This window comes from Sapajus apella, unplaced genomic scaffold, assembly GCF_009761245.1.
Source record: "Sapajus apella isolate SASKATOON/1434 unplaced genomic scaffold, GSC_monkey_1.0 scaffold109, whole genome shotgun sequence".
In the NCBI taxonomy this organism is placed as follows: domain Eukaryota; kingdom Metazoa; phylum Chordata; class Mammalia; order Primates; family Cebidae; genus Sapajus; species Sapajus apella.
The window spans coordinates 155,134-177,645 of record NW_022437049.1 but is presented as its reverse complement, the minus strand read 5'-3'; the positions used below and the strand labels follow the sequence as shown (position 1 = coordinate 177,645).

Genomic DNA, 22,512 nt, shown 5'->3' with positions numbered 1-22,512 from the left:
ACAAATTCAATATGAAATCGTGCTAATTTCTCCTTCAATGAAGAAAAAGGCAAAGTTAGTCAAGTCCACACTTTTAAAAAGATCACACGGAGAAGATGTAACATGAAACTGTGCATTTGGAAGTCATTATTTTTTCTACTGCAATAAATATGATCAATATGTAGAACAGCAAAAATATTTTGCATGACAATATCTCTTAAAGTTCTCCCCTCAGATTAAGGTAAGGTCTATAGAAAGGCACTGGGACAAAGAAGGGCCATAAAATAAGGCTGATCCCAGGGTGACAGAGTTTGCTGCATTGGTGAGTCAGGCTGAAGTACTTTCTTAGGAGTGAGATGAGCTGCAGTGACGCCAGGCAGGCATTTTTCACAGACCTACATCTTATTCACCCAGAAGGTATTATGTATAGGAAGGGCAGCATTTGCTATGCTCAGCTCTGTCTGAGGTCTGCCCCACTCACTTGTGCAGGACTTCTGGAGACAGTGGAAGCTCTCAATACCTGTGATTTGCATAAGTATGCAAAGGTTAAAGAACATGATTGTGTGGGATGTTTCTGTGTAATTATATGCAAGAGACTATACTAGATGGAATATGAGATACTGTAAAATGTAAGACATACTCAGAATTTACCGTCTAGTCTGATTATAGAATGTTGAAAACATTCTTCAAACAAGCATTTAATTTGCCTACAAAAAAAGACTTAAAAGTAGGGGCTGTCCGTGGGACTGTCAATGATGTTTTTACTAGATAAACTAAAAGATTTTACACTTAATCTTTCTCTATCTCTCTCTCCTACCAGATAATTTTCAGGATCAGATGAAAAGGGAACTAGCCTACCGAGAAGAAATGGTGCAACAGTTACAAATTGTAAGATGCATTTCCACTTAAAAATAAATGCAACTTGATTGGTTTGTTTTCAGACTACCCGATATGTATGAAACTGTTCATGTTTTTGCATGAAATCCTTTCGTCCACTTACCTCTCAGCTGGCTTAGATGCTAATTACCAAGAGATTTACTTAGACACAGGATAAACAGATGTGGCAGTATGTTTCCTCTAAATGTAACTACCTACCATGTGTTAATGGACAGATGTGTAAATTATCTCTGTGGGTAAACCAAAGGTACCTGCATTTTCTTCCATTGTGCAAACTTCCAAACACAACACTGGGCTATACTAGGAGCTCCGTGAAGGGCAACTGTCTTCCATCCGCTCCTCCATTCACTACCCACACCTGAGCCAGGCCCTCCACTACCAATAAAACACAATTAATTAGCACAATTAATCAATTAAACTCACTTGAAGGATGATGAAACAAATGATTTCCAAATGAAACATATTACTCTACCCTAATCATTTCTAAAATTGGACACTAAGATCTATTCATATGGAAAAAACAGGAAGATGTCTGATAAGTAAATGTAGTGGTTTTGTTTTGGGTTTTTGTTTGCTTTCTCAATATCTTGCCCTTTGTCACCATGTAGATACATCTACTGTTATTCATTAGGGCTTTTAAAGCAGTCTCCCAAGCTTCCTTACTGTCATGAGTGCAATGAGGAAAATTATTTCTGCTCAATATTTAGAAGGTATTTTTAATCACCTGGATAAAGACACATATTGATCCTTAGTGATATTCCCACCATAATTATTATACTTCAGGTTGCCTGACATTTCTGTACTGATCCGTGCTGCCTTTCAGCCATTAAGCATGGGTCCATGCGTATGTACCTGTCTTGTCTACAGAGCCAGATGTCTAGTTCTTTTGTCAGGATTATTTAAGAAAGGTAGTTATTAATGTTTCCATTCTTCATCGGACCAATCATGCAGTGTTAGTGGAGATTCCTAAGAGTCATTTTTGAAGCAATCGGTTTTCCTTGATCTAGCTCAAATGCTCATTAACAACTCTCAGTTCTGAAAACCACTACATAGGATGCAGCTTAAACAAGATTTTCTTCTCATGTTGGTTTTGTTTGCACCTAAATTTACTGAGGAGCAGAGGATTTTCATATTGATATAATAACAAATTTCCATTCTTAGCTTTTGATTCCTTGATAAGAGCTGTAATTACTTGCTGTGAATATATTTATTGTTTTCTCTGTCTAAAGGAAAATTTTAAATAAAAGATTCAATGTGGAGGAATATAACATTTTAAGACCTTCCTTATTTTATACAAGACATCATTTTCAGGCTTTTATTATTTTTTTTGTTTGTTTTTTGTTTTTGTTTTTGTTTTGAGACAGGATCTCACTCTGCTGCACAGGCTGGAGTGCAGTGGTACAATCACAGCTAACTGCAGCCTCAAACTCCTGAACTCCAGCAATCCTCCCACCTCAGCCTCCCAAGTAGCTGGAACTGCAGGTGTGCATCACCATGCCTGAGTAATTTTTTAATTTTTTGTAGAGACAAGGTCTTTCTGTGTTGCCCAGGCTGGTCTTAAACTCCTGGCCTCCAGTGATCCTTCCACCTGGGCCTCCTAAAGTGCTAAGATCACAGGCATGAATCACTGCACCTGGCCCATTTTCAGACTCTTAAAAGAAAAAAAATTGCCACAGGTGCAACAAAAAAAATTGTGATTTCAGGGGGTAGTGGTAAGTATAGCAAAATGGGCATTAGGAAAGGAAGCAGTATTTCTTTTAGTGCCCCTATTTAAGGCCAGTTATGTAACCTTAATGTCTTAATTTTCTTTGGCATTTGGTTTCTTTAGTAAAAGAGGAAATTATATTGCATCTATGTAATAAGCAGGTAGGATTGATAGAAGAAAAAATGTCTCATGTCTTTTGAGATACTTGGTACATGGAAGATAAAAATTGGTATTACTAAATTATTTTATTGTACTGTATTACAAAATATTTTATCATGCGTATTCATCTATCTAGACAAATGTTGTTAATTCACATTCCTATAGATAGTAATCTATTCCTGGTAGCAAATTAAATAGTTTGGGAGAAGCTGGAATTTCCCACCCCCGTCCCCCTGCCCTTGTAGGTATCATATAATTCCTGACATACGCAAAAGTACATCCAGGGTAACGACATGAAAATTGGTGAAATCGACATAATTTGTCCCTCCTGCTTCTTCCCTTTTGTGTGTCCCCTACCATTAGATGCCCAGGGTTTTCATGCTGACTCCAGTACTTACCACAGTGTGCAGCATCAAACAGCTGTCTGTAAACATTTGTTGAATGAATCACCACCCATGATGACCCTGACCCAACTCTGATACTCTCATACAGCAGTCCTCTTAATTCTTTTCCAGATTTCCCTGGCTTGGTCCTGGTTTCCCCAAATGTTATTTTACAATAAGCAAATACTACTACCACAGCTCCTAAAGAAAGGAATACTAGTAAAATTGGGGGAGCTTCTGTATTACTCCACTGTTTGCACCTAACAGATATGAGCTTTAACATCTGTAACTTGGGATTAAGACCCATCCCATATAGTTCAGTGTCAGTTCCTCAACCACAAGGAATGGCTATAAGATTTAACCTAGTGCCTTGGTAGGGATATTATAAGGTGCAAGTGATTAATAAGCACAAAATGTACATAAAAGCCATAAATTGCTATGCCAATGGAAGTAATCAATTTAATGGTGTGGGCTTCCTCAAAGTATTACCTACAAGAGTGGAGCTATTCAAGCCCTAGTGGCTAGATATATTTTTGTGCAGGAAGGACCCATGTTTGCATGATACTATTTGCTTTAGAATCGAGATTGCAGTTTCAATGTTACTTGAACAGAAATGTATCTTATTCCTTATTCAGCTTGATGTATTTGTCAAAGTCCCTGGGGGAAAATGTCTTTAGAAAATTCTATCTAAAGATTATCAAGAAATTGCAAAGTATCACAATTACTGGTTTTCTGAATATTTTAGTTGAATGATATTATTCATCAGTCAGTATGGTTGCATGCTTTGTTTCCTGAAAACAGAACAGTGCACTCAAAATTATTTTATATTTAAAGTTTACAGAGCACATATTATGGAATAGGCTTTTTTTCTTGAGATGACATAAAAACCCACTCTATCTTGCAGTCATGGAGAATTCAAATATATTAAAACCATCATATTTTGTAATGATTCCCAAAGACCCACAATGCATTTATCCTATGTTGTTAAAAAGTGTTTCTATTCAAAAAACTTATATCAAAAGCGTCTTGGGTATCATTGCCATAGAAAGAAAACTTATTAATTTCTTTGGCTCCTGCATTTTTAGATTCTCTGTTGACTATCATTTCTGCACCGTTGCTTCTTTTTCCCGTGTTAAATGTAAAGTTGCAATGACTACAGAGTCAAATGATTGACTCTCTTTGTGTCTTTATAAATGAATATGCATTTATCTCAATGTGAGATTGAAAGCATGTGAGGAATTATTTAACATTTATACACGGCTTTAAGCTACCTTTCTTTAAAAAAAATCTCAACATTTGAGTATTGTGGTATTTAACATGGCTTGTATTAAAGCCCCCCACCCCTGCCCTGGGTTTTCAAGCGCTTATAGCATTTTTATGACTAAGCCACATTTAGTTATGCAAAACAAAGAAATATATTCCTATCATTATGAACCAAATACAAACGTTTTTAAATTTAGCATGTTTATGAAAATGTAAATATTTAGTGTAATAAAGGGTAAAGGATTTCTCATTCACAAATGAATTGTCATTCTAGGAAAAATTTATTCAATATTAAAAGCAAAGCTTATCAGTCCTTAGGATTAAGAAGCTGACTGAAGATTTTTATTCAGTGCATAACCTTTTGATTAAAGTTTCTCCAAGGACTGGAATATAATAACTTAGAACATGAGCTGATACTGTGATGATGCTTTGATAACCTTTTTCTTTCATTACAAATTTGGCAATAATTTATAAGCAAGTACATCTGTGTATAAGCTACTACTGTAGATTTGAAGACACCGCTCTTTTATTTTTTAGTCATAGTTCTTGAAGGACATCATGACGCTGCAACACAGGGCACTTGATAAATGGCTAGACCCAGATTCGCATTCTTAGAGCTTGTCAGATCGCTACCACAAGGCGTGTTGATTGGGAAAATGTGCTAGTCTTGAAGTGCCCTCTGCTGTTTTTCCATAATGCTGCAGGCACACACGGCTAGGGGAAACCGCTCTCAAAGTTCTTCATTAAAAGCCTCAATTAAAATAATGCTCAATCAATAGATTAAGGACTAATGTTTTGTTCACTGTGGACTTGTAAAACAGCAGTTTACAACTTCCTGATGGTGGGAGTGCAGTGCATCTTCACAGAGAATGGAGCGAGAGGTCTTTATCTTTGCTGAAGGAGTGCTTGCTATTTGGCAAGGACACAGCTCTTCAGTAAGATGGTCTTTTCTTGGAGGTTCTCCAGTATTCATTAGGATGGGAACTTGCCCAGATTTTTATTGTATCAACCTAGAGAGTTTGTAAAAATATGTCTTACATCTTTATTTTTTTAAAAAAAACATAGATAAAACCATTACTGTTTTGCATTATATTTTTAGAAGAAGATCCCTGGACCACAAGATTTTGATTCTGTATCTAAATATACATCAAAAGGAGGTCCTTGCAAGTCAGGGGGGATTTAATGTAAGCCTGAACTTCCGTAGAAGCTGCCTTAAAATTCTCTAGCAGTAGACAGACTTTGGCTACTGTGTGTCTGTTTCCAATTATTGATCTACTGCTGTGCATCTTGACAGAGCTGTGTGGCCATTTCCAATTATTGATCTGCTGTGCACCTTGACCGTGCAATCAGTTGTTTTTTAGTTATGTAGCCTTTTTCTTCTCATCATTCTCCTTTTGAGATGTTGACTGATCTGAATGTGTGAGCTCAGGTTAACTCTCTTGGCATAAACTAGGAAGTTACTTTTTTCTTTTCTTTTTTTCTTCTTTTTTTTCTTCTTCTTTTTTTTTTTCCTTCTTTCCTTCTTTTTTTTTTTTTTTTTTTGTTAAAACCCCAGTTCTTTTGATCTGCTATAACCAAGTAAGTAATTTAAAATCACATAATACTTTAAATTTTTTTCTCCATGCCAATCTTGGCAATTTCCAAGCTGGTCAAAATGAAAAAAAAAAGCTTTTGTAAGTCCTATTATAGGAAATTTGCATGTAATAACTGCTTTAAATCAAGCCTCTAAAATCCTGAGCTTCTGAGTTGTGGAGAATTTGCTGAGATGTCTGCAAGTCCGATGTTGCATTTTATGGAATCTGAAGCACCATCAATTGTAAGAGGCATCATTACTTGATGAATCACAAAGAAAAAAGGTTTCAACCATAATTCTAAGATACCATCATTTATAATACATCTGATTTCAGAAATGTTAAAATGTGAAGGGAGAAAGTGCATCTTGGAATCGGTGAAATACTGTAGTTTTCATGACCAACTGTCCATGCTACTATAATCTTTCTTTACCATTCTGAGTAAAATATGTGTCTCAGGTCAGTACTTTTTGCTTTTTATCTTTGTTGTTTTTTGGGCTTTATTTCATTTTGTTTTAATGAAATACATTTAAAAAATCAACATTCTAGTGGGAATAATTCTTCACCCCAGTTTAAATTCCAATCTGGATCCTTGGGATTCATATGTGCTTATTTGGAAATGTTCTTTTTTTCTGAGTCTTTTTTTTTCCTTTTCCTTCTCAACTTCCTACCTTAATGAAATGCTGTTACTGCTTCTGAAAAAAAGAAAGAAGGCATTAACTTAGCTCTGAAAGTAAAACCTTTCAGGTGTGTTTCTTTGGATTAGGATGAGTAGTTTACTCCTTTAATGAGATGGCCCATGGTGATTTTACTTCTCTCTCCTAGTGGCTGGCATAGAATAGACACTTGTTAAATCTTTGTGGTGTCTAATCTTGACGATGAGGACTCGTTTTAAATGTGACAATGGCACAGACACATTTTATTGGTAACTCCTTGTGCCCAAAAGTTTACACTGTTTGTTATCCTAAATAATAGAATTCCATTCCAGGTCTGTCATGTCATGCATCTAGAGAGGTGATCCATATGCTTTGGCACATTGCAGCATACACCATAATGGAAAACCAAGATTCAAAGGGGTCTCTGTTAATAGCAGGTGTAGCATAACCTAGAGTGAAAAGAAGAGGTAACTGGAGTAGGTCCCTGTATAGTTGTCCTTGTCATAGTTATCCAGCTGATCTCAGCCCACATCCTAAAATATGAGATTAGGACACTGAACTTTTAATGTTACTATATGAATCATTAATTTCAGTGCTGCTATCTATGCCTTTTATCAGTTATGTGCTTCTCTGATATGTTTATGTTGTAGTTGTATATGAAAATAGTGAGATAGTTATTTTATTCTTATCCTTTTTATCCTGTTAAAAAGACTGTTTGTTCAACGACTGATTATTACAGTAAAATGGTCCAGCTGTTTTTAGCAACTAGCATCATTGTAGATTTATAACTCTTTCTCATTAATAATAAAGGTTCATATGTGTGTACTGGTGGATCATGAGAGGAAAACACACATTATACTGGCAATGTGGGAAAAAATATATATATATAAAACATTGCCTAATTGAATGAAAGTAATTTTATTTCCCTCACTGCTTTTAACAGCCATATTTCACGTTACATTGTAAAGGATGAATATTTCTTTACATGTAGAATAGACTCAAGTCTTTAGAGCCCTGAGTTTAGCCTTGTAATGATGAAGGTAGGTAACATAAGGATAGAGCACCTTAACGGGGGTCAGCAGAGAGGCAAATCTAAATAATACATTGAGTCCAGTTTCAACCATTGGAATTTTCTAATGAAAAATAGCATACCAACTGTGATCAGCTTTTATTCAAAACTTCAAGAGTACTTTTCAAGTTTATCCAGGTAGAATTCTCCAGGTCATATTTTCCATTCAGTGCAGTTATTTCTGATGCTTCTTTGTGTGTGTGTGAGAGAGAGATAGGGTCTTGCTCGGTCACCCAGGCTGGAGTTCAGTGGTGCAATCATGGCTCACTGTAGCCTCAACCTTCTGGCTCAAGCGATCTTCCCACCTCAGTTTCCCAAGTAGCAAGTGTGTGCCACCACACTTGGCTAATTGTTTAATTTTTTGTAGGGACAGAGCCTCCCTCTGTTGCCCAAGCTGGTCTTGAACTCCTAGGCTCAAGTGATCCTCCCACCTCAGCCTCCCAAAGTGCTGAGATTACAGGTGTAAGCCACCTCAGTCAGCCTCTGATGCATCTTATCAGTTATTGGGAATCTAACCAGAGTAATAGTTTGGGCTTAGTCTTATTTGTGATTTATAAGAATAGCATATGTTATAAAGAAATTATATCTGTTATAAAGAAATTATTCTAATAAAATGAACAATTACATTAAACTAGTTTGTAAGCACATTCTTGTTTTATGATCTTGAATATACATTATAATTCAGTTTTTGTACCTAAATAAAATAGGATACCATATTATTAAAGGCAAATTTTAAAAAAACTTTCAAAAGGGAAATATCACATGTTAACCTCAGGGACTAGCTATAGCAGCAATCCAGTGTGATCACCTGTTCTGTCCTCACTGTACCTGTTAATAGGCCTTAAGGATGCTATACCCCAGAAGCCTCATACTGCTGAGCAGATGGAGACCTGCTTTTTCCAGGGAGGATCTATTGGCACTCAAATTGTTAGGCATGATGAAGGGTCTCCATTACACATCTGTCTCCAAATCTAGCTTACCTGGATGATGTTGCTTGTTTTTATCTTACAGATCCCCTATGCAGCAAGCTTGATCAGGAAAGAAAAGCTTGGCGCCCATCTCAGCAAAAGCTAAAAGGTAAGATCACCAGAGAAAAGAGATTTTCTTAACTCTCTGCATTGTTGTATGCTTGAACATATTCTTTATTGATGTGTTTGAAATAGCCCAAGGGACTGGTAAAGTTGCATCCTGTGTTTGAGTCAATATACCAATAAACTTCATTACGTCCGGGGATGGGATTTCCTAAATGAATGGCCAAGTACTTCTTATAAATTCCATGGAAAATTCCTATAACTAAAAATTCTGCATTCAGTCTGCAAAAGTGGTCTTCTTTCTGCTTTAAGGCTCTGCTCTTTAGGGTTCTGACACCCAAGTTACTGTCCCAAGGAAATAGAAGCATCAGCAGTCATCCTCAGGGTATCTCATCTTCTCTGTCTCTCCTTTGCTTCCAAAAAGTGTGCCTGAAATCTGACTTTCAAAGAGTTACTGCAGGTGGTGATATGAACAACTGGACACAACACAGACCTTTGAGACCTTCTGCTCTAGGAATAGTAACTCATCATTTCCTTAAACCAATAATAGTTTCTCTACAGCTGAAGCCAGGTTCAAGGTCATATCAGTTTAAAAGAAAATGGAAAAGACAATTAGTTTGGACTCTTAAGGAAAAGCAGACAGTGAAAATTCAATGGCTCTACTCAGAACATGCCTAAACATTTGAAAAGCAACTTTTTGAGCCTATGGAAGAAGACATGTAATTATTAGAATTGTGGGAATGCAAAAACTAGGACATTGTTTCTGTAAGAATATATTGGGATGACCTAACAACTAGGATTGCTAAATCGGAAAAAGAACCTCAGATGCCAAAGGTAGCATTTGTTAGTGCTCATGGCCAGCTAGGACCACAGCCATTTATCAATTTGATGCATTCCCATCAGAATGGCTCTTCTCACTCTTCCCCTCTGGAGCATATCTTCAACTCAACAGAATTTGTTGGCAAAAAGAACTGTGCAGGTTCCTGGTTCCTTTTGTTCTTTCACCTCTCTTCTGCATATCACAAATTTCCTCTCTCAGGCTTAAATGACAACTTTTCTTGCATTATCTTTATTCATGGCGGTCTTCAGTATTTGCCTTAAATAATAATTATAATGGTACCTTTTATCAGGTGTTCAAAACCTTTCCAAGTCTTTCATTCATGTGCTTTCCCTTAATTTTACACATGGGGAACTGAGGTTTACAGATAAGAGATGTGATATTTTGTGTTCGTGTTGCAAAGCCAAGAAGAGATTCTGGGGGACTCTGACTTTAGATCCAGTGCCTGCCTCTTCCTAATATATGCACTTATTCTTGGTGAGCAGATGATTCTGCAGCAGAGGTGCTCAGATAGTAAGTCATTCTGTTTCCATCTCTGTGAAGTTATTCACAAATGCACCTGTGAGTTTGGCTCTATTCTATATATTGAAGTCTTTTTATTAAGTCTGAAGTTGACTTTGGACAATTTCTCATTACAGTAGACCAGGTTTGCACCAGCAGTGTGAAATGAAAATTTTAAAACATTTAGATTCCAGTGAATTTTAACTAAGAATATCAAGATAATTAAGGCAAGAATGGTCCAAATTAATTCTGATAAACTCCATATGTATAATAGTTAAAAATGTCAAACTAAGTTTCTTTCAAGAGAAAATATTAGAATGTTTTTTAAAATAACTGTCTTATTCAAAGTCTATAAATCATAAAGTCATACAAATTATGAAGTTTACAAATCAAAACTCAGTGAATTGCACTCACCCAGGAACACATACACACACACAATGAAATCAAAAACAAAAAGGAAACTCAGTGAATGTTCACGATGAGCTAACGTAGCTTTCCAGCCCCTGATAAAAGCCTTGTGCTCCTGTCCAGTTTCTCCCACCCGCTACCACCAACAATGGTAAATTTTTTGAACTTGCCTGTTTTTGAACTTTATATAAATGACATTGCATAGAATATTCTCTTGTGTCTGGCTTCCTTTACTCAGCACTTGTGAGATTCATCCATTAGAATTGGGTTTTTGTTGTTTGTTTTGAGGCAGGGTCTCACTCTTCTGCCCAGACTGGAGTTGCAGTGACGTGGTTACAGCTCATTACAGCCTTGACCTCCCTGGCTCAAGCCATCCTCCTAGCTCGGCATTACAGGCGTGCATACCATCATGCCCAGGAATTTTTTTATTTTGTAAAGACAAGGTCTCCCTGTGTTTCCCAGGCTAGTCTCAAACTCCTGGACTCAAGCAATCCTCCTGCCTTGGTCTCCCAAAGCGCTGAGATTACAGCCATGCCCAGCCTTAGAGCGTCAGTAAACTCTCTGTGTGCTCCTTATACTTCCCCAACCCATTGTCCCTGTTTGTCAGACCTGAGCCCATCTTGCACCTACAAATTAAGACTCACTGCCCAGAAAACCACACCTCTGATAGTGACCTAGCATATGGCTAGGTGGGAAAAAAAAAAAAAAAAAAAAAGATTGATTTGTGTTTAGTAACTAATGCTTCCTCCATGCTGATTTTGTTTCCTTCCATCCTTGCAGACAACAGGGATTTCTCTAAGTAGACCCTGGTGCTTTCAGAAGATTAGTGGTTACTTAAATGCTTAGCTAAATCAGCCAAGCAGAGAATCACGGCCGTATTGTTAGAGGCGGTCTCTGATTCTCAACATGCCAAGCCTGCAAGGAGTTACCCCAAGAGAGATTACAAAATAAAAATCATTACACCAAGGAGGAGAGACACATTCTGTCTTGCAGAGTGACCACAGCTTTCCAAATTAGGGACTGATGCATTAATGTCTTATGCAAGAGTGACCCTTAAGGTAGTATGCTGTGTTCATGCCACCCAGTGGATTCCAATATGACTATTAAGAGGAGGAAGCTTTTCAAAACCACAGGCAATCCACTTAATAAGCTGAAGGAGTACTGCCACATATCACTGATCTGCAGATTTTTTTTTGTCCTACATTAGAACATAAGAAATTCCATGTTGACTCAAAATAAAGATCCACCAACGCCAATATACTTTAAGAGCAAAATTGTTGTTCTTAACGATATCAACCTCAAAATTTAGGCATATACACTGAATACTCTTAGCTTTCCCTTGATAATGCCTTAAAGATCCATTACCCATGGATTTATCTACACCTTTCTTCAATCTAAGCATAGTCCCCTTTGGGGCAATGAATTCCATTTGTTTAGCTACCAGCTGTTAAAGTGTAGTTTATTTTATTTACCTTCAAACTACCTCCTAAAACAAGCCTATTAGATTAGACATTGTACCGCTCTTCATATTTGTCTCATTATGAGCTCATGAGTACAATGGAAAGGATTTGAAAAATACTTCAAAATGTTGCAGGCATTATCGTTTCTTCTGGGCCTGTTTTAACACCAGAATTATTCCCAATGGCCTTCCTTACATCTAGTTATTTCTGTGACCCACTTCCTGCACAGATAACCCAGCGTAATCCATATGAAATCAGCTCCCAAATAAAAATGATATGGTAACACTAATTTAATTATTACTTTACATTCATTTTCTTCCAAACACATTTAAACATTTTGCAAATATCACTTGTGTAACTGGTTGAAACACCCACACCTTTCACAGACAAGAATTAAACTATTTTACATAAGTAGGAAGCGAATCAGGGAAATGTCTTATTCATAGTCATACAGAAACTCATTGGCCAAACTGGAAATGTTAATAATAATAATTTATTGAGCACTAACTATGCCAGATACTGGCTAAATACTTGCTGTGTTATCCTTACAATGCTGTAACATAGATCCTATTATTACCCCCATTTGATACTTAGAAACTGAGGCTCAGGGGAGCCACATAGTTCTCAGGGACAGATACAGGATTCAGTCCAGGTCTATTTGACCCTAACGCCATCTCCCTGCCTTCCTTGGGTCCTTGGGCTGGTGGTGAGGGAGACTGACTGCCAGATCTGATGCTATCTCCCTGTGTTATTTTGAGTAACATCATTTGATCTCTTTGAGTCTCACTCTTATCTATAAAATGTGGATGGCTAAACCTGATCAAAATCTCTACTAGCTCTAAAATTTTGGCTGTCACTTTTGTGTGCCAATTTTCTGCCATATTCTCTCTCTTTTCCCAAAAAGGGGCCACTTTCATGAAAGCCAGCTCAAGACCACATATAATACCCAAGGGCATGACCTGCCTATATTTGCCTTATGTCTGTATTTTCTTCATCACTAATTGCTACATTGCATCTTTCTGAAGAGTCTGGAATATTATCTTTTTTTTTTTTGGTATTTTAATTATATCTACCTCTTTGGTAAACTCTTAATTTTGGTTTGCGTCTGGAATAATTACTACAAAAGTTACAAGAAGACTCTTCAAAAAAAGGATGTTGGATTTTAGTTGAACATTCTATGTCTAATTTTTGTATAGATAAAGATAAAGAGCGGGAGTGGTGCAATCATTTCTCTCATCTTTAGTCAGACATAAGAGATTCTTTTAAGACTCTCCGTAGAGAACAATGGTGCCCCCCCACTGTTCTAAAGACTTTATGTTGACTATCTTATTTAATCTTTGGAACAACCCTTGACGTAAGTACTCCTGCTTTCACCCCTCTATAGCTGAGAAGGCTGAAGAGCCAAGAGATGAGTAAGTTGGTCTGTGGTCTCACTGCTAGGAAGTCTCACTGCCTGGCTGGCTCTGCATTCCATACTTTGCCTGCTCTCCTCTGGTTTTAACCTAAAATCGTGGCCTAATTCACATCTTCTGTAATCAGTTATCAATATGCAGTTAATAACCAATCCAATTATTTTATTGATTTTGAATCACAAAACCTCCACTCATACTTCTATGTTGCCCTGATACCCCACAACAAGAAAAATAAACATAACTGGGGCCATCCAATCAAAACCAACAGAGCAGCAGAGCCTGAAATTCTGTCTGCCCCTTTCATTGCAGCCTGTTTTTGTCTTTGCCTAACAACAAACCCCAGCTTCTAAACCCAGCTAAATGGCTGTAGTGTAAAAAGGGCACAGCAAACCAGCACACTCTCATTTAATATTTCTGGTTTGGCTTGATGTCATTAAAGATATACAACCTGTGGTAGCAGACACTTTTCTTCTCCTAAGGAGGGTATATGAAATATTACTTTAAATGTTTTTAAATTATCAATTATATTATGCTCAGCTTTTCATTCTGTGCTTTTGTCTTATCCCAGGTGCACAGAACTACTTACTCTTGTTCTCTTGTAAGATACAGGCTGCCATGGAGCACTTCTGACCCGAATTAAAGACTGCAAATTGAAAGGGCTTGGGAATTAAATACAAACTCAGGTTCATGAGAACCTAAGGACAAGTGACCTCAAAACAGCATGGACAACCATGTAAAATAGACTGTAGCAGCCATTCATTAGTGGGGGGAGGGGGGAAGCCAATCAGAGCAGTCAATGCTTGTCGCATCTTTTGGTGGAACCAAAGTTCGAGTCTTTGTGTTTTTAAAGGACAGCTGAACCCAGAGCCTGGGAAGTGCTGTTAGCCAGCTGGGACGGGAAATCCACGGATGGTCCCAGGCAGTCTCAATGCTCCACACGTGGAGAAAGCAACTCTACAAAACTGTCTTTTCCATTTGAAGGAGTGATTCTTGGTGGAAACAAAACACAAGACCCGTCCTGGGAGTGGGGATCCCGATTCAACGGATGGGAAGGCATCAGCCGTACAAACCTGTTTTTCATAGCAAACTGGACAGAATTACATGTGGCCCCTTCCTCTCTGTACTTTGCCTGCTGTATGAATGAAGACTGTATTCCTCTGGAAATATTTTACAGTTTAATATTGAGTGTAATTAAGAATATAATCATGCTATCAAAAATGGTATTTAACTCTGTTGTAGTTTCTTTAACATTCATGTGGATAAAAAAGTCTATAATAAAAAAGCTATGAAGTAATAGTTGTGTTCATGTAGTTACATGCATATTTGCTTGGGGACAACTAAGAGAAATTCATACTTTTAAGAATTATTTTGGTATAAAAATGTTTGAATAAATTATTTTTGAAAACAGAATTCCTTCAAAAATGATTATTAAAGGCAAGCCAAGTCTTTGGTCATTAACAGCATCTGGACACCTCCCCCATTGTTTTAGGATCTTTGTATCGGTAAAGGAATGCTCTAAATTGCTACTAGATCTTCCAATAGTGTTGCTGATAGAGCCCTCTGTAGGCCTTCCTACTTACTGTGATGTTAAATCTAAATCCATGAGATCATATTATGTCCCAAAGTCTGCCTTTCAGAGAAGAGAGATAAATAGTGAACACTTTGCAGCCAAGATTACTAAGGTAATGTGGGTGGCACAGAAGTTCGCCTCCTAACCTAAGGTTGCCAAAGCCCATCCTAACTGAAAAAACATCTCACCATTGGCATCCCTCGGCAGATTTCAAAAGAACTTTCAGATACATGGCCATGAGATTTAATACTTTTTCCCCACCAGCTTTGTTACCATGAACTATCCCAAGAAGCTTCACAATTTACCATTGAGATAAATGCTCTTATCTTGGCTGTGAGAATAAGAAATCAAAGGAGGGATACTCATTTGTGATCTTCTTTCCAGCTTATGAAGTATGAGAAGCTGCATTAGAGAAGGAATATAAACCAAGTCCCAGAGTCTGAAAACAGGTTCTCAGTGACCACTAGCAGAAACTAATATGTAGATGCTGTGACAAAGAGTTTTCTCTTTGAGCTGTTCTTCCAGGAGGGGCCTAGATGCAGGTATGAGTCCCACACAGGCCTTTGGACATGGTACATGATTCTAAAACTGGCAGTTGTGCTTAGGTGTGTAATTTGAGCAGTCAGGTAAGTGGAGAATTTTCTCCGATATAGGCATGAAATTACATAGGGATGGAAGCCCTGTGGCCCTTAGCTTTGTACTTTAAGCCAAGGATGTCAGAGGTGACAAAATCATCTGGAAGGTCACAAACCTGGCTTCATAACTAACCACCAGGGGACAGAAAAAGTCATTTTCTATAGAATTCAATGCAAACTCTAGGACCAGAGCAAGAGCGGCTTGGCCCAGGAGTTCAGAGTTGGGAGGGAGAAGTAACTAACAGAGTTATAGATAAGTTAAAGGTCTTTGTCCTGCAGCTGCATCAACTGGCAGTGTAAAGCAGCCTGAAATGTCATTCTTTTCTTTCCAATTGCAACTTTAAATATCTAAGAGTTATTAGTGTTAAAATATCAGCAAATGATTTTGTAGCAAGAGAGAAATAAGAACCCAGTAATTTGACCAGTATATCTGCAGCACTCTGGACTTACTAACCATGACATAGCTCTGCATTGAGTTCATGGCCAAGTTCAGTACAGAAAACCATTTTCCTCTGCTGCTAAGAATGTTAAAATTTCATTTGTGCCTTCCAGTTCTCTACCTAAATTCCAGATTCCAAAGAAGCCCAGCTATATATGTTTCTCAGTGCCAGGGGACTCCTGTTGGCCTTACTCCCATGGCTTAGGGTTGCTATTCCTTACAAGGACTAGAGCCTAAAAATCCTCTAAGTAACCATAAAGCTACATGACAAAAACCACAAGCTTCAGAGAAAAAGTCAAGGAAATCACACATGTGATGTGGTAACATGTGACTTACCACATGTATTTTCTTATTAAGAATAGTGAACATCTTTTTCCTATTCTAGTAATATTTGTTGCTTTTAAGTTGGAACAAAAGAATTCTTCCCTAAAACTGGATATAATTTTGTTATCTGAGCTGCCTTGTGGAGACAGGCAGGACATCTATCTCAAGTGCTGTATGGGGCTAAAAATAAAGCCACTTCTCAGAAAGACAAGTAAAATTCTTCACTATACAAAATGACAGCAGAAAAAAAAAATGCTGTGCTCTTTTGTTTTATCATGTCAAAATTCCAAGGTCAATCCAAATTCTAGCTAATGAAGCATATAGGCAAATAAAATTCTGTTTTAATTCCAAATTACAAAATCAGAAAGACACGACCAAATCGAAGCAAAAATCCAGGCCCAAACAATAAAGTATTTCTTGTTGGGGCAGACCAGACATTTCACACTGATGCTTTCCATTCTCAGAATGCCTGAGTAATTGCTTGTCTGTTCGCCACAGGCAAGGAGAGAGGGACATCGCATCCCAATTTCCTTAGATTGAACAATGTGTGGCCTCAGCTCTGTGGAAAACAGAGAAAAAAACTCTCTCCTAGCTACAGGGGATATGATCAAGCTGATAGGAGCTCTTTCATTTAAGAGTTAAGGCAGTGTTGGCTTGGTCAGCAGTGAGGGATGTTAGAGAAAAGGAACACTATCTGCATGGTAAGGACGTGTAACCACTGTCATTTAACTAGGCACTCCCAGCACTCTCCATGCTATGAGCAGAGGGCCTTTGTCTCTCTCTACATAGTTGAGCACACAAAGTCTGACCATCTTACAAGATTCCCCATAGGCAACCCAAACCATGTTTGTAATAACAGACTCTTGCGAGGGAGATGTGAACTGTAAACTTTAGGAGGGCAGAATATGTTTGTTTCAGCTCACAACCCTCTCCCTAGTGCTTAGCACAGTCCCTGGCAGGTAGAAGCAGCACAAAGTAGTTTTATTAAACAAGTGTTTTGGTCTCCTTTATTTTATTTGAGCCAATCAGAGAAGAAGGTAATTTCACTGTTATCAATTTAAGTTCTCCCAAAGTTGACTTTCCATCTGATTTCAAATGATGTGTAGCAAATTGCTAGCTGCCATCTTATACTACCCATTCTCAGGTGGCAATATACCTAAATGAAAGACTACCTTCTCTAGGTTTACTTGCAGTTAGATATGGCCATGTGACTATATTCTGGCCAATGGGATACAGGTGGAAACATGGAACTTTCAGGAAGGTTGCTTCAAAAGAGTTTTGACCTAATTAAATATTTCTTTTATTTCCTTTCCCTTTCTCTTTTCTGATGTCTGTTAGGTGGATGGAGGCCCAGCAGTCATCTCAGGCCATGAGATGATTTTGAAGATGAAAACCATATATTATTAATAGTATGGCACAAGAAATAATAAAAGCCAGGGTCTCTGGCAACTACTGAACCACCATTCCAACTCTGGACTGCCCATTTCCAAACTTCTTTTATGTTGGAAGGAAATGAGGTTTTGTCTTATTTAACAACATTATGTTAGATTTTCTATTAACTCTGATTACAAAAGCTTTTGCTCTATTTGAAGGCTCCCATCAGCCAACAATAGCATGATTTCTTATTTATGTGACAAATTTCCAATGCACATTTATGCTGTTTGTTTCATTTTATGAGCTCATTGGCCCATCGGTTTAGCTAAGGGTATTGGATATGAAGGCTAACTAGTTGCAGAGTCAACCCTAAATCCAGTTCTTCTTACTGCCATGGCAAGCTATTTTTGTCTATTTCTTGGCTTCACCATCGCATTAAGCTAGCTGTAACATTTCTGATATCTCCCATTGCAGTATATGCAGGTGAAGATAGGGAAAGGGGCTGAACCTGAACTTGGCTGGCTTTCCATGGTAGAATAGGAGATGGACTAGAAAGGTAAACTGCCCAAAAGGCCTCATTGGTTCTCATGTGAGACAAGGAAAGATGTGAGCAGGTATGTGGCCAGAACCCAGCAAGGAAATAGATCTCAGCAGCACAGGCAAGTTCAAGAGTAGGAGGTTGTCAATCACCATCATCCATGATACGGGGCCCTGCCACTCACATTCACATGGCATTTATGGGCAAACACACCATTGAGAATAAATAGGTGGCAAGAAGCAAACCTAGTCCTAGACTTGGGGACATGATGGGCATGGAGCTCTTTGGCTCAGGAGCCCATCTGGGCATTGGCTCTCCTGCTCAGAGAGGCAGCAAGTTTAGCTTGGGAACTCAGGAGAGGGTCCTGGGAGTTCCAGATTTGAGCCTGTAACTACCAAACAGGACTGGGAGGAAAAGCAAAGTCTTTCTTTATTTTTACTTTTATTATTATTTTTGAGATGGAGTTTTGCTCCGTTGCCCAGGCTGGAGTACAATGGTACAATCTCGGCTCACTGCAACCTCTGCCTCCTGGGTACAAGCGATTCTCCTGCCTCAGCCTCCCAAGTAGCTGGGACTACAGGTGTGTGCTACCAAGCCCGGCTAATTTTTTGTATTTTTAGTAGACACAGGGTTTTACCATGTTAACTAGGATGGTCTTAATCTCCTGACCTCATAATCTGCCTGTCTTGGCCTTCCAAAGTGCTGGGATTACAGGTATGAGCCACCATGCGTGGCTATAATGGCTTTCTAAATGTAGCATGACTCAACTACTGATTTAGGATCTGAGGCAGTGTTGCAGCTTTAGGGAAAGGGATGAGAAGGGGGCTAGCTTTGAGCTAAGAGATGCTGAAAAACACTGAGAGCTGACAAGACTTCTCTGCAGATGTCCACTTATTTCCATACCAAGATGAATACACATATAATTTAGAAAAAATAAAGTTACCTAAAGTAAACAATCATTTGGAAAAGCCACAACTCTGTGCTGAATTAAGAACTTCTCTAAAAGCACTGGTAACGCTTGGAGTTTTTAAATAATAAAACTCATTCTTCACATCCAACTTTTACATCATCTCACTATTAAGGACAGTGGCTTCCTGGATGATTGTTAATGATGGTTTTCTTTATTATATTTTAGACCATTTAGCAAAGTTTATTGATTTATACTTCCTTGTAATTAGTTATAGTGATTGAAATAGCTTTTATGGCCCTCTAGGGATTGACTTTTTAAAGAATCAACATTTCCCCCAAATTGTGTGCTTTAAAACATAGTTAAATACTGTTTGAATTCAGTACTAAGCTATCATTGGTGAAACTGTAATTTTATGTGGAGTTGCTTTTTCATCCCTCTGCTTATATGGCACTACCATCCAATTACTTGGCAGCCAATAATAATACCAGCAGCCAACTTTCATTGAGTGATTACAGTAGCTGAACGTCGTGCTCAGTTTATGCACAATGCTTAATGCATTATTTCATTTAATCCTCTCAACAACCCTATGAGGTAGGAACCATTTAATTGAAATTTAAAAGAGTTAAGCTACTCAGCTGATTAAGTGGGAAAGCAGGAATTTGAAACTAGGGCTATTGTGACTTCAAAAATCTCTGCTTTTAACCATTACATTGCTCCCTACACAGGTGAGATGGCAGTGTCCAGACTGACACAATTTGAAAGGGTGCTAGAAGACCCCTCTTAAACTAAAGTATCTCCCCTCACTAACCTCACTTGAAGCTGAAATTTTACAACTAGCATGATTTCTTTGACTAAGGTATTATATGTTTCTAGTAAGATAAATACTTCAAGACAGTGCTATCGAAAGTGTCTTCTGTGAAACAGCTAACATTATAAACCTCTTAGAAGAAAACATAAAAGTAGATCTTCATAACCTTGGGTCAAGCAATGTTTCCACACATACAAGACGAAAAGCGCTAGCAACAAAAGGAAAAATAAATTGGACTTCCTTAAAGTTACAAACTTTTGTGCCGCAAATGATAACATCAAGAAGGTAAAAAGACCAGCTCAGAGTAAGGGGAAAATGTTTGCAAATAATATGTCTGATAAGGGACTTGCTTTCAGAATACATAAAGAACACTTACAATGTGATAATAAAAAGACAAATAACCAAATTAAAAAATGAACAAAAGCCTTGAATAGGTATTTCCCCAAAGAAGTTATATGAACACCCAATACATAAAAAGATGTTAAACACTATGAGTCATCAGAAAAATGCAAATCAAAGCCACAATGAGATACCATTTCACATCCACTAGAATGGCTAATATCAAAAAAAATAAGTATTGGTGATGATGCAGGAAAATTGGAACTATTACACATTGCTGGTGAGAATGCAAACTGCTGTGCAGCCACTACATAAGCAGTTTGATGGTTCCTCAGAAAAGTAAACAGAATTTCCATATTACCCAGCAATTTCCTTGTTAGATATATACACAAAAGTATTGAAAACAAGTACTCAAACAAACACTTGTATACAAATATTCACAGCAGCACTATCTGCAATAGCCAGAAGGTGAAAACAACCAAATGTCTATCAATGGATGGATGAATGGAAAAACAAAATGTGGTTTATCCATAAAATGAAATTACTCAACCATGAAAAGAAATGAAGTAATGACACATGCTACAACATGGTTGAACCTTCAAAATATATCCTAAGTGAAAGAAACCAGACACAAAACATCACATATTACATGATCCGATTTTTATGGAATATCTATAATAGGCAAATCCATAGAGACAGAAAGCAAACTAGTGGTTTCCAGTGTCTGTCTAGGGATAAGGAGAGAATTGAGAGAGGTTGCTTAATGGGTATTGAACTTTCTTTTGGGGTTATTAAAATGTTTTGGAATTAGACACAGATGGTAGTTTTACAATACGGTGAGTGTATTAAACGGCATTGACTAGTACACTTTAGAATGGTTCTATGTAAATTTTAGGATTGCTTTTTCTATTTCTGTAAAAAATGTCATTGGTATTTTGATAGAGATTTCATTAAGTCAGTAAATTGCTTTGGGTAGTATTGATATTTTAACAATATTAATTCTTCTAATCCATGAGAACAGACTATCTTTCCTTTTTCGGGGGTCCTGTTCAATGTCTTTCATTAGTGTCTTATAGTTTTCCTTCCATAGATCTTTCATGTCTTGAATTAAATTAATTCCTAGGTATTGTATATATTTTGTAGCTATTGTGCATGGGATTGCTCTCTTCATTTTTTTCAGATTGTTTGCTGTTGTGTGTATAAATACTACTGATTTTTGTATACTGATTTTGTATCCTACAATCTTAGTAAATTTGTTATCAGTTCTAACAGGTTTTTTGATGGAGTCTTCAGATTTTTCTAGATAAAAGATTGTGTCATCTATGAAAGGTTAATTTGATTTCTTTCCAATTTGAATGTCTTTTTTTCCTTTTGCCTAATTGCTCTAGCCAGAACTTCCAGTATTTTGTTGAATTAAAGTGATAAAACTGGACATACTTGTCTTGTTTCAGATTTTAAAGGAAAGGCTTTCAATTTGTCCCTGTTCTGTATAATGTTAGCTGTGGGCTTGTTACATGTGGTCTTTATCATCTTGTTCCTTGTTTTTGTTTTTGTTTTTGAGGCAGAGTCTCACTCTCATTGCCAAAGCTGGAGTGCATGGTGCAATCTCAGCTCACTGAAGCCTTTACTTCCCAGGCTCAAGTAATTCTCCCACCTCAGCCTCCTAAGTAGCTGGGACTACAGGCATGCACCACCATGCCCAGCTAATTTTTTGTATTTCTAGTAGAAATGAGGTTTTGCCATGTTGCCCAGGCTTGAGGTATCTTCCTTCTATACTCAGTTTTATGAGAGGCTTTTTAAAATCATAAAGGGATGTTGAATTTTATTGAATGCTTTTTCAATATCTATTGATCATATAAGTTTTGTTCTCCGTGCTGTTAATGCGACATATCACATTTATTGATTAGTGTAGTTGAACCATCTTTGCATCCCCAGAATGAATCTCACTTATCATGGTGAACTATCTTGTTAACATGTTGTTGCATTCAGTTTGCCAATATTCTGTTGAGGATTTTTGCATCTATGTTCATCAGTGACAGTACCTTATAGTTTTCTTTTTTTGTTGTGTCCTTGTCTGGTTTTGGTATCCTTGTATAATGAGTTTTGAAATATTCCCTCTTCATCAGTTATTTATTTATTTATTTATTTAGAGACAACATCTGGCTCTGTCACCCAGGCTGGAGTGCAGTGGCACAATCTCGGCTCACTGCAACCTCCACCTCCCAGGCTCAAACAATCCTACC

At 37.6% G+C, this 22,512-nt stretch overlaps 1 protein-coding gene across 1 annotated transcript in view; it reads left to right on the top strand.

The window, feature by feature from the left end:
- SKOR2 (SKI family transcriptional corepressor 2) overlaps positions 1-14,626 on the top strand; it is a 46,197-nt gene extending 31,571 nt beyond the window's left edge. The window contains exons 7-9 of the mRNA XM_032259380.1: positions 800-867; positions 8,694-8,759; positions 13,901-14,626. Coding sequence (XP_032115271.1) covers positions 800-867; positions 8,694-8,756 — 131 coding nt within the window. The 3' untranslated portion in view covers positions 8,757-8,759; positions 13,901-14,626. The remainder of the gene's footprint in view (positions 1-799; positions 868-8,693; positions 8,760-13,900) is intronic.
- Positions 14,627-22,512: the final 7,886 nt, after the last annotated feature.